This window comes from Lipotes vexillifer, unplaced genomic scaffold (genome assembly GCF_000442215.2).
Source record: "Lipotes vexillifer unplaced genomic scaffold, Lipotes_vexillifer_v1.1 scaffold251, whole genome shotgun sequence".
In the NCBI taxonomy this organism is placed as follows: Eukaryota; Metazoa; Chordata; class Mammalia; order Artiodactyla; family Lipotidae; genus Lipotes; species Lipotes vexillifer.
Genome location: NW_006770868.1, coordinates 2,970,556 through 2,983,351, shown reverse-complemented (window position 1 = coordinate 2,983,351; position 12,796 = coordinate 2,970,556). Strand labels below are relative to the sequence as shown.

The 12,796-nt window shown below is 42.8% G+C and overlaps 1 protein-coding gene across 1 annotated transcript in view; it reads left to right on the top strand.

Moving 5' to 3' along the window:
- The window catches only part of ARFGEF2 (ARF guanine nucleotide exchange factor 2), a 100,890-nt gene that overhangs the window by 38,846 nt on the left and 49,248 nt on the right, over positions 1-12,796 (top strand). The window contains exons 9-16 of the mRNA XM_007446397.1: positions 4,094-4,224; positions 5,411-5,645; positions 6,275-6,374; positions 7,092-7,231; positions 8,619-8,727; positions 9,437-9,620; positions 11,386-11,497; positions 12,080-12,285. Of these exons, the coding sequence (XP_007446459.1) occupies positions 4,094-4,224; positions 5,411-5,645; positions 6,275-6,374; positions 7,092-7,231; positions 8,619-8,727; positions 9,437-9,620; positions 11,386-11,497; positions 12,080-12,285 (1,217 nt within the window). The remainder of the gene's footprint in view (positions 1-4,093; positions 4,225-5,410; positions 5,646-6,274; positions 6,375-7,091; positions 7,232-8,618; positions 8,728-9,436; positions 9,621-11,385; positions 11,498-12,079; positions 12,286-12,796) is intronic.

The following is a 12,796-nucleotide window of genomic DNA, read 5'->3' as shown; positions in this document are numbered from 1 at the left end:
TTTTTTTTTTGCGGTATGTGGGCCTCTCACTGTTGTGGCCTCTCCCATTGTGGAGCACAGGCTCCGGACGAGCAGGCTCAACGGCCATGGCTCACGGGCCCAGCCGCTCCACGGCATGTGGGATCTTCCCAGACCGGGGCACGAACCCGTATCCCCTGCATCGGCAGGCGGACTCTCAACCACTGCGCCACCAGGGAAGCCCTATTCAGACTTTTAAAAACTTACATTTCCTGCCCTTTTTCTTTTCTCTCAAAATGGTGTATATTCATTACGGAAAAATAAGAAAATACAGAGAAAGAAAATAAGGAAATAGAAGTTATCCATAATCTTCTAACCCAGAGATAACATTTGTTAACATTCTACTTATACTCTCGATTTTTCTCTCCCTCCCCTGTTTTTTACCACTTAAATGTAGTAACACAACATACATGCTGTTTTGTAACCTGCTTTTTAAATTTGAGGTATATTATGAACATCCTTTCAGGGCCCCCCTAAGTGTGTCTGCTACATTATTATTATTTTTTTAGGTAGCTTTGTTTTTCTCTTGAAAACAGTGTATATATAAACATTCAAAACAGGAAGAAATGATATTAACATCCCACCTGAACCCACTCTCTCACTGTACCTTTTCACCAATGTTTCTCAACCTTTTAAATGATCTCTCTCACTCACACACTCACACACACACACACACACACACACACACACACACACACGGGAGCCTTTTTATGTATTTTTCCCATTCATCACCCTGTTTCATGAAATTTTAAAGCTATTGGTAAACTAGATACCTGTTTATGTACTGTATGTATATCTGTGCTTTATACATATAAAGAATGATTTTTTTCCCACACCCATTGCCCCCGCCCCCAACCAGTTTTTGCCCCTGTCTTAGTCTGTATAGGCTGCTGTAACAGAATACTATTTACTGGGTGACTTGTAAACAACAGAAATGTGTTTCTCACAGTTCTGGAAACTGGGAAGTCCAAGATCAGGGTACCAGCAGTTTCAGTGTCTGGTGAGAGTCTGTTTCCTGGCTCACAGATAACTGTCTTCTTACTCTGTCTTTCTGGCAGAAGGGGCGAGGGAGCTCTCTTGGGCCTGTTTAATAAGGACGCTAATCCCATCCATGAGAGCTCCACCCTCATGACCTAATCACCTCTCAAAGGCCCCACCACCAAATACTGTCACATTAGGATTAGGTTTCAACATGTGAATTTTGGGGTGGAGTGGGGGGCACAGACATCCAGTCTGTAGCAGTCCCCTTGGGGTTATATCATCCCCATTAAGAATGCACTTATAGGGCCTCCCTGGTGGCGCAGTGGTTGAGAGTCCGCCTGCCGATGCAGGGGATACGGGTTCGTGCCCCGGTCTGGGAGGATCCCACATGCCGCGTAGCGGCTAGGCCCGTGAGCCGCGTAGCGGCTGGGCCTGTGAGCCGTGGCCGCTGAGCTTGCGCGTCCGGCAACGGGAAAGGCCACGACAGCGGGAGGCCCACATATCGCAAAAAAAAAAAAAAAAAGAATGCACTTATATAGGGATGTACTTAAATCCAGACAAGGTATTTGTGTGTTATGTACTAGGCTGCAACTTTGTTCACTCAACACTGTTTTATGGACATCTTTTTACATCAGTAGTACATATATGTCTAACTAATGTTTTTAATGGCCATGTGAAATTCTATCATGGATTACCATAATGTAACAGTTCCCTATTAGGTTTTTGGGTTATTTTCAGTTTAATCACAGGAGACAGTTCTACAATGAACATCCTTAATTCTTTATGATAAATTCATACAAGTGGTATCGTTGGGTCAAGAGTTGGGAGCTTTAAGGCTTTTGTTCCTTAACATCAAATTAGGCGGCCAGGAGGACAGTAGTCGAATTTCTGCCCACTTGGAGGCTCTCAGCGCTCATTTTCCCATTCCCTCATTAAAACTGAGCAGTAGCATTCATTCAAATCTTTGCTGGTCTGATGGTAGAAAGATCCTGCCTTAATAATTAGTAGTAAGGTTATTTTGGTTTATCTGTTATTTGCATTTCTTGGTAAATTGTTTACTCATGCTTTCTGCCTGTTTTTCATTTGGGAGTAGGGTTTCCATATTTCCTGAAAGAATTATGAGAACTTTTTGTACGTTGAGGATTTAATCCTTGTCATCTATTGCAAATATTTATTTAAAAAAAACTTTAATGTAGCTTACTTTTTTAGTTAAAGAAGTTTATTTTAAAGCAAACACCTGTCATTTTTCCCCCATTTATCCTGCAATAATATTCTTAGAAATACCTTTTTTACCCAAGCTAATATAAATAATTACCTATATTTGTTTTGGGTTTTTTTATGGTTTAACCTTTGCTCGTTTATCATTTTAAACCACCCACACCCACTTTTTGAAGGACAAGGAACAATTTTTAGAATTGCTGTAATGACTCCCCCATAAGCTCCTGTTTTGACATATTGTTTCCGCCTCCACATCCCTCACTTCCCCATTGAATAAATACTGGGTGGGCGAAAAGGTTCGTTCAGTTTTTTCCATAAGATGGCTCTAGTAGCACTTAGTCATCTTTTTTTTTTTCTTGCGTTATGCGGGCCTCTCACTGTTGTGGCCTCTCCCATTTGCGGAGCACAGGCTCCGGACGCGCAGGCCCAGTGGCCATGGCTCACGGGCCCAGCCGCTCCGCGGCACGTGGGATCCTCCCGAAACGGGGCACGAACCCGCGTCTTCTGCATCGGCAGGCGGACTCTCAAGCACTGCGCCACCAGGGAAGCCCCGCACTTAGTCATCTTTAACTTCATTTGAAACAGGTTTGTTAAATTGTATGTGACAGCTCTCATATCAGCAGACATTAAAAAAAAAAGACATCAAAATTGGTGAATTTTTGTGTAGCCATTTTAATATTGAAGATGGAAGAAAAAAGCAACATTTTCATGCTTTATTATTTCAAGAAAGGTAAAAACGCAGCTGAAACGCATGAAAAGATTTGTGCAGTGTATGGAGAAGGTGCTGTGACTGATCAAATGTGTCAAAAGTGGTTTGCAAAGTTTTGTGCTGGAGATTTCTCGCTGGACGATGCTCCAAGGTTGGGTAGACCAGTTGAAGTTGATAGTGATCAAGTCGAAACAATAATTGACAACAGTCAACGTTATACCACATGAGAGATAGCTGACGTACTCTCAAAATATCCAAATCAAGCGTTGAAAATCATTTGCACCAGCTTGATTATGTTCATTGCTTTGATGTTTGGGTTCCACATAAGTTAAGGGAAAAAAAATGTTTTGACCGTATTTCCGCGTGCGATTCTCTACTGAAATGTAATGAAAACGTTCCTATTTTAAAAGAAATTGTGACGGGCAATGAAAAGTGGATACTGTACAATAATGTGGAACAGAAGAGATTGTAGGGCAAACGAAATGAACCACCACCAACCACACCAAAGGCCAGTCTTCATCCAAAGAAGGTGATGTTGTGTATATGGTGGGATTGGAAGGGAGTCCTCTATTATGAGCTCCTTCCGGAAAACCAGATGATTAATTCCAACAAGTACTGCTCCCAATTAGACCAACTGAAAGTGGCTGTCAAGAAAAAGCATCCAGAATTAGTCAACAGAAAACGTAATCTTCCATCAGGATAACCCAAGACTGCATGTTTCTTTGATGACCAGGCAAAAACTTAACAGCTTGGCTGGGAAGTTCTGATTCACCCACCGTATTCACTAGACATTGCTCCTTTGGATTTCCATTTATTTCAGTCTTTACAAAATTCTCTTAATGGAAAAAATTTCAATTCCCTGGAAGACTGTGAAAGGCACTTGGAACAGTTCTTTGCTCAAAAAGATAAAAAGTTTTGGGAAGATGGAATTATGAAGTTGCCTGAAAAATGGCAGAAGGTAGTGGAACAAAAGGGTGAATACGTTGTTTAATAAAGTTCTTGGTGAAAATGAAAAATGTGTCTTTTATTTTTACTTAAAAAAACCGAAGGCACTTTTTGGCCCACCCAATAATTTAAATTTTCATGAGATAATTACATTTCTTATTTTTGAAGAGTTACCCTTTGGTTTGGACCCTTTGATTTTTCTCATCTTTGTTCTAATCTTAGGAATCAGATGCACAAGGACATCCAGTGGCCGCCAGGTTCTCGCACATTCTGCAGAAGGACGCCTTCCTGGTGTTTCGCTCCCTTTGCAAGCTGTCCATGAAACCCCTGGGCGAAGGTCCCCCAGATCCAAAGTGAGCAGACAGCAGTTCTTGGCCGTCTATAACCCAAATGACCCAGAAGGATCTTGGGGGCTCCAAGAAACCCCAGGGCCTTGTCCCCTGGTTGGTGTAAATTCAGGAATTTACGGGATGATTTTACAACTTTTTCAGGCTCATGCAGGTCCCCTAGTTCTTTCATCATGAATTGTCTCTGTGTTCCCACCAACCATGATTATTGTGCCCAATTTTCCTTTCCTTGGTTTACATGCTAAAAATAATCATTATATTGAACATTCATCTTCTTTTTACTGACTAATGAATTAATCTCCTGATCTGGGGGTCTACCATCAGGACGCATACAAACCTCAGTTTCTTACCCTGATTGGAAACTTCTTCTTTGTGGATACAGATTTAAGCCCCAGATTCAACTCAGAGAAGCCAAACCTTTAGAGTCAGGGATGTACCACAAGGATGGTAGTGCTGTGGAGTGTCAAAGCAGAAGTTCTGGAGCCACAGGGAGCTGTGTTCAGCCCTGGCTTACTTGAGTCCAACTTCATGGCCGTATGAGCTACTAAACCTCATCTGAAAAATGGGGATATGGAAAATCATCTCACAGGATCAATGATGTGAAATGATAGAATGACCTCCCAAGCATAGGGCCTAGTACTTGATGAGAGTTTTATAGTTACTATTATCATTATTATTAGTCACTAATAATAATCCTTACTCTTCTGTTAAGAATATGGTGACCGTTAGGGAAAAGACTTATGAAAGTTTCCCATTCGTTCCATCCCTTGTGGGCCAGGGTGGGGAGCATGAGGCAGATGGATGAAGAGCACTGTTCTCCTTGTCTCTAAAGGTAGAGGGGGACAGACGTTTTCGTCTCACGTGCTGGATGTGAAGTAATTGGTTCTATTAGATTAGTTGCAGAACCAGCTTTCCAGAGTCAGTGCGCACTTATTTTGCTCCTGCCCGGTTCTGTGCTTTATGACGGAGAGTTGGCAGCTCTCGTTCTCCCAGGGCCTGCAGCTTCTGTGAGAACCCACCTCATGCCATCTGCCCTCATTCTCTTGACATTTAGGTGCTGTTGCCAATTCTCAATTCCCTGGCTTCTCAGAAAATCCTGCTCCACTGGTAGAGGAGTGAGACCTTCTCAAGAAACATCCTTTCTAAAATTTCACCTTTCAGCTCTGTCCTTGTTTTCCATTTCCTTCGCCAGATCCCACGAGCTGCGCTCCAAGGTGGTTTCCCTGCAGCTCCTCCTCTCCGTGTTGCAGAACGCTGGCCCGGTCTTCAGGACTCACGAGATGTTCATCAATGCAATCAAGCAGTATCTCTGCGTGGCGTTGTCCAAAAACGGCGTCTCCTCAGTGCCTGATGTCTTTGAGCTCTCTCTTGCCATTTTTCTTACTCTTCTTTCAAACTTTAAAATGCACTTGAAGATGCAGATAGAGGTAAGGACTCCAAATTGACTTTTTTTTTTTTTTTAAGTTTGATGACGGTTTTGCATAATGCATTAACTGCTGGCCGCATAGTCACCAGGAACTGGAGTTACACAGTCTACTTGCTAGTACCCCAAAGAAGAATTTTTTGAGCAAGAGAACACCTTTTCATAAAAAGTTACTGCCCCCAAATCTTGTATACCTTTCATTTTAACCAAAGGTTTAAATCATATGGTCTGTGTGTTGGGCTCTGTCCCCAAACATGTGCCTATAAGTTGTTTGGGATAACTTGAATTAGTTTCCAAATTGAGAAATCAGATTCTCCATGAACATCCAGATTTGTGATTTCTCTCAAAAAACCACAACCCCGATCCTGCATTTCCACATAGCAGCTCTTGGTGGTTTCTCAGGAGCAGCTGCTCCCTCTGATGGGGCCGTGTTCTCGGTTCACTGTGGTCCTACCCTATTAGCTCTTCCCACCCAGGGTTCCAGTGCTGGTCAGCAGTGTGTGTGCCTCACCTCTTCTCTTGCCCGGGCTGCTTCACTCATAGGCTCTGCCTGTTCTTCAAAGCCTTTGGGGGTTTGAGCCCTAATTTAAACTATTAATTGGTGTCCTCCCTTATCTTCTTCTTGTCATATAGGTCTTTTTCAAAGAGATTTTCCTGAACATTTTAGAAACATCAACAAGTTCTTTTGAGCACAGGTGGATGGTCATTCAGACCCTGACAAGGATCTGTGCAGGTATTTTCACCCTGATGGTGCTCATCTATTTGACTTGCCCAGAAACACTTCTGATGCTTTCATTCTCCAAAGTCCAGATTAAGACCTTTAACTCCTCCTTTTAGAGTTTTAATGAAGTGCTGAGGAAATCATTACCTTAAAGGCTACTGCTAGCCTAATGACCAACTCAGACTGGTTTGCCCAGGACTTTCTGATTCTAGCATGGAAAGTCCCATGTCCTGGGAAACCCCGTAATCCTGGAAAACCAGGACACTTGTCACCCTACCTACAAGCTGAACGCGGTTTGTAAGTCACAGGGTCCTGGGTCTTGGTGCTGCCAACCCTTGATTGGATGCTAAGGTAAATGTGGATTTCCCTTACACTGTACAATTGTGTAGCTATAAACCGAGCATCTATTTGTTATCTGAGTAACTGCATAAAAGTTACATAACTTTAAGAATTGGATCGGGCAGTTCTCCCTTTTTTTGATGAGGAAAGCGAGCTGTAGAGAGGTGGAAGCAGCTGCCTAAAATTTCAGTTAGTACCAGGGCAGGCCTAGAAAGAGGGCCTTCCACGCTCCTGGTCCTTCCAACATGCATTTCCAGAGTAAGGTGTGTCCAGCCTGAGTTAGTAATTCACTGGGAAAAGTTTTTGACCAAGGAATCTCATTTAATAAGATAACGTAACTGCTGTCTGTGTTCAGTCGGAATTTCTAATATCCATGTGTTATTTTCCAAGATGCCCAGTGTGTTGTAGATATTTATGTCAACTACGACTGTGATTTAAATGCTGCTAACATTTTTGAGCGCCTCGTAAACGATTTATCCAAAATCGCTCAGGGAAGAAGTGGACACGAGCTGGGAATGACACCTCTGCAGGTACAAACACTGAGAACACTCGTTTATAATTTAAAGTTCATTCATTTCAATAAACATTTTTCGAGAGTCACCGTGTGCCAGGCACTGTCCTTGGTGCTGGGGATACAGCAGTGAAAAAAACACAAACACGCACATCCATGTGCACGATTGCTGTGGTCCCAACACTTAAAAGCAAACAATGAAGAAGTAAGCCGCAGAGAAAAATAAAGCAGGGACGATAGAGAAGGGATGTTGGAGGTGAGGGTGGTGCCGTTTTTAATGGGGCATCAGGGTAGTCTCCCTGAGAAGGTGACACTTGAGCTGAGACCTGTAGGAAGCGAGTTCACTCTGTCACCTTTCCATAGATCATGTGAAAACAGGATCCCAGACTCTAGTAAAGGCAAAGGAGATTACTTCTTATTAGATTCCCTCATTATTAGAGTGCCTACAAAGAGAATAGTATTCTTAACCTGAGGTCTCTGAAGAAACTGGTCTGTGAGCCACCTGGAATTATATATAGAATTTTGGTGTATGGGCATTTTTCCTAGATGAAGGTCCATAGTTGTTATTAAATTCACAGAGAGCTGTACTATTTTAGATGCTGTTTTGAGTCTAAAATATTTGCTTTTTTTTTTTTTTTTTTGCTGCATGTCTTGTGGGATGTTCCTCTGACCAGGGATTAAACCTGGGCCCTGGCAGTGAAAGCCCAGAGTCCTAACCACTAGACAACCAGGTTTTTTTTTTTTTTTTTTTTTTTTTGGCTGCATGTCTTGTGGGATGTTCCTCTGACCAGGGATTAAACCTGGGCCCTGGCAGTGAAAGCCCAGAGTCCTAACCACTAGACAACCAGGGAACTGCAACATTTTTTAAGACATTTACAACTTGCATTCAACTTTTAAGAAATGCTACTTAAAAGAAAAAAAAAACCAGTATTTTTATTTACTTGCAGAATAAGCCTTAAAATGGAATGCTTTTGTGGGTGTTTAGGGGATAATGGTATGTCCACAATCATTCATCTGCTGGAAAAGATTCTTTTCTCTTTTCAGGGTCACTAGTTAAGACCCTCTTATTTATTTATTTTTTTAAATGGTATTTTTAAGTGTTTTGTTTAATTTAAACAAGCAATGAATGAGGACTTTCTTTTTAAAAATCCAGATAATACTCTGTTTTAGGAATGCACACATCCCATATTTTTTCTGCTGGGGAGTTAGTAATGAACACCTTTAAAGATGTTCATGGTTTTTGCAATGAGCCGTCAATATTTATGTCACCTGTTAGCTTTTCCTTGGGTTAATAGCACCGAATGTCAGTGCTTATCTCGTGTCGTCTCAGGATTCCTGGAGCCCTCTAGATGTCGGCACTTAATTTATCTGCTGAGTCTCTGTGTCATGTCACTTTCGTCCTTTAGGAGCTCAGTCTGAGGAAGAAAGGCCTGGAGTGCCTGGTGTCCATCCTCAAGTGCATGGTGGAGTGGAGCAAAGACCTGTATGTGAATCCCAACCACCAGGCCAGCCTCGGTGAGAGACCCCTGCTGCAAACAACCTCACCATCCAGCCCTCACCCCCACCACGCACAATAGGCTACTCACGTCATCGGGAGAAGCTATCCTGGTATAGGTGTCTTAGAGTTAGCAAAACACTTTCACTTGCAAACTAGGTGCAGTATTTTAAATGTTCTGTTTTTTCATCCATCTGGAATTTGGGGGGGAATAGTGTGAGTTGTGCTCAAACTCCATTTTTCCAAAAGGGGAGCCAGTTATTCCACCATTTTTTTAGTATTCCCTCCTTCCCTCACTGATTTGAAGCACCACTGATTTGGTTTATGATATACCAAATTCTCCTGTGTGCGTAAGTCTGTTTCTGAATATTCTGTTCTATTGATTTGCCTGTTCTTGCACCAATACCACACCTTTCAAATGCCTAGAGTTCTTAGCAGTGAGTTTTGATACCTGCTAGGACAGGTCTTCCTGTTTATTGTTCCTTAAGTGTCTTGACTGGTTTTGTACATTTATTCTTTCATGTGAATTTTAGCATTAGCTTATCAAGTTCCACAAACAAGTAAGTTGTTAAGTAAAGTAACTGAGTGATGTCAAGGTGCTCATGACCCTTACAGTACAAACTTTATTGTTACAGATCTCGGAAAGGGAACTGCAGAGGCAGACCTCACCTCAGCCGTGTCTCTGTCCCATCTGTTTATTTGGTTTCCTTTGCTTTTATGTCATCGCAGGTCAGGAGAGGCCCACGGATCAGGAAATGGGGGACGGGAAAGGCCTTGACATGGCGAGACGGAGCAGCGTGACATCCATGGAGTCCACGGTGTCCTCGGGGACTCAGACGGCCGTCCAGGATGATCCGGAACAGTTTGAGGTCATCAAGCAACAAAAGGAGATGATTGAACATGGCATTGACCTGTGAGTGTGGCTGTCGCTCTAGCTGAATCTCTCGGGAACCTGGCACTGACTCCTCAAGACGAAATGCCTGTTTCCAGAGACCAGTGCTGGCACTTGTGCCCAGGCCCGATCAGGCTGGGCTGAGAGTGAGTGTGTGTGAGCGAGAAATTTAATAGCTTTGTGTGGTTGATGCCTGGTCTTTTTTTCCCCCCTAATTAAAAAAGTCAAACCAGTTTAGAAAATACAGAAAAGCATAAAGCAAGAATGTTAAAATGACTCATACAATTACTACCTAGAGGAAATCACCATTGGTAACACTTTTTTCTAACTGTGTATTGTGGAAAGTTTCAACATACAGAAAAATTAACTTTTGTCATATTAGTGTTATCTGTGTATTTTTTTCCTGAAGCATTTGAAAGTAATTTGTAGCCATCATAATATTTCAGCTGTACATAGTTGAAAAATAAGGACATTCTCCCATATAACCACATCATCATTATTACAATTACTGGTAAATCATAATGTTTCTTTTCAGTTTTTTATACACAAAAGTACATATACACACAATCTCACATCCTGTCCAACTTTTGAATGATGAGTTTTGTAAACTCAATTTATTTTAAAAGTTGATGTTATAATACTCATTTATTAATTAAAATGTTGATCTCCTCATTTCCACTCTCACCATCCCTGCATCCCCCCCGAGTCTGTTCTCCCACAGCAGCTAAAAGAATCTTTTAAAAACTTAAATCAGGTCTTGTCACTCCCTGCCTACAGTCATTGCAGGTTTCCCATTTCCTCCCCACAGCCCGATCCAGCCTCCAGCCTCCCTCACTGACCTCATCCCCGTTCAGTACTCCTGGGTCACAAGGGGCGTTTCAGTCCCTTGAACACCTCAAGCTTTTTGCACTATTGCACCTTCTGCTTAGAATATTCTTGGATCTTTTTGATTCTTCGGGCTTGGCAAAGCATCTCTTCCTGAAAGAGGCCCCCTGTAACCACACTCTCTGAGCAGTCCTGAGGTAGTCTCTGTCCCTGCGCCATAGTCATAGCCTGTCCTCACAGTCCTTGCCACAGTTTGTGCTTATACATGAAGATCATTCCCCAATGCATGGCCTGGTAAATAACAAGTTAAATTTATACGTCAGTTAAGTTTGCCTGCCTTTAACAGAAAATCCAGAAATAACAGTGCTTAAGCACCATTAAAGAAAATCCCAAAGGGGACAGGCTAGGACAGTTGCAGTGGCTCTTATGGATGTCAGAGACCCAGGCTCCTTTTATCTTTCTGCTTCACCATCTTGAATACAGTTTTCATCTTCAGTGTTGCCTCGTGGTTTAACAGGACTGCTGGAGCTCCAGTCATCACACATATATTCTGGGGAAGAAGGGGAAAGAGCAAAAAATGTATACCTCCCTGCCAAGTCAGCTTTGTTTAAGGATCCTTCCTGGAAGTATCCACACCACTTCTGCTCACCTCTCACTGGCCAGAACTTTATCACATGGCCGTACTTTGTCTAAGCGAGGCAGGGGAATGTAGTTCTTATCCCAGATAGTTGTGTGCCCAGCTAAACATCTAGGTTTTATTAGTGTTGGAGAAGAGGAGAATGGATATTGGGTGACAACCAGCAGATTCTGTTAAAGCTAGGTCAAAAATTAAAAGTAGAATTGAGAAAAACTACCAGGACACACACAGTTCGTGGTGTTACTGTAATTTGCCTCAAATGCTAGCTTTTTTCTATCTTCCAGAGTTTAAAATAAGCAACCTGTGTCCCATCTCTTGAAAAAGGTTCAACAAGAAACCCAAGAGAGGGATCCAGTATCTCCAGGAGCAGGGCATGCTGGGAACGTCAGTTGAAGACATTGCCCAATTCCTGCACCAGGAGGAGCGCCTCGATTCTGTAAGACTGGGGGCTGGGTACGTGCATGTGGGTTCTTTCGGGTGATTCTGAGACCTTTCTGGCTTTAACCTAGAGACTGGCCGACCCTGAGTGCAGTGCTACTGTCCACACCCCTGCTTACATAAGCAGGGTTGGCCAGTGTTGCAAAAAGTTCTATTTATCGCTTTGGCCAGTGTTGCAAAAAGTTCTTTAAAGGGAATAAACCAGCCTCCTGATAGGTGGTTGTGTATTTGGTTGGACAGTGTCAGAGCTAAAAGTGTCACTTGGCTGCTAGCAATTGTTCTGGGTGCTCGTTGGTAGCTCACCTCCCTCCTGAGTGTGCCCCATCATTCCTCCACTTTTCAGTCTCCTGTGCTTCCCCCTCTTCCTTCGTGGCGGGACAGTCTGAACCTGGGATGGTTGGGTGGGTGGGCAGGCTCAGGGAGTCGCCTAACTTTTCTAGCAGTTCAGCCTATTCTGGGTGTTCAGAGCCGGGGCATTCGGGTCCCACCCTCACCCCCACCCCCGCCTTTGACTGAAGTGTCTTTCACTTGGTGTTCATAATTGACAATTTGTAGGTATGAGTGAGTGTGTATGTTTCAGACCCAAGTAGGTGATTTTCTGGGAGAAAGCATGAAGTTCAACAAGGAGGTGATGTATGCCTATGTGGACCAACTTGACTTCTGTGAAAAGGAGTTTGTCTCAGCCCTGCGGACGTTTCTAGAAGGTTTCCGCCTACCTGGGGAAGCTCAGAAGATTGATCGGTTAATGGAGAAGTTTGCTGCAAGATACATAGAGTGCAACCAGGGGTGAGCACCATGTTTAAGTCCCTTCTGCGCCCTCTTTTTGCCTTTCTCAGAGCACCAGTCTTAGCGTGGTTGGGGTTTAATCTGCGCCAAGCTATTAAAGTTTCTGTTCACTGTGTCTCACGTTAAGACCTCACCTCGACCGTTCATGTCCCCTCTACAGGAGGTTGAGGACCAGAGAGGCTAAGTAACTTGCCCAAGACTACACAGCTAGAGCCCACGCTCTTAATTATGACAAAAGAGCAGTTCTGTGGGTTGAGAAGAGGCACTCAGGCATCTCTTTCCTAATCAAGACCAGCTCCCTGACTTAATATATGGGGTAGATCTGAAGAATTTTAGTTTTTCTTTGATTACATACTGATGAGCAGGTTACTGAAATGGCTCCGTAACTACCAAAACCCCACCTAAGTACATGATTTCATCTTGGGGCCTTTTTTTTTAACTATTATTATTTTTTTTAAGTAAAAAATATATTTTTAATTCTTTTATTTTTAAAATAGTTTATTTTCCCTAC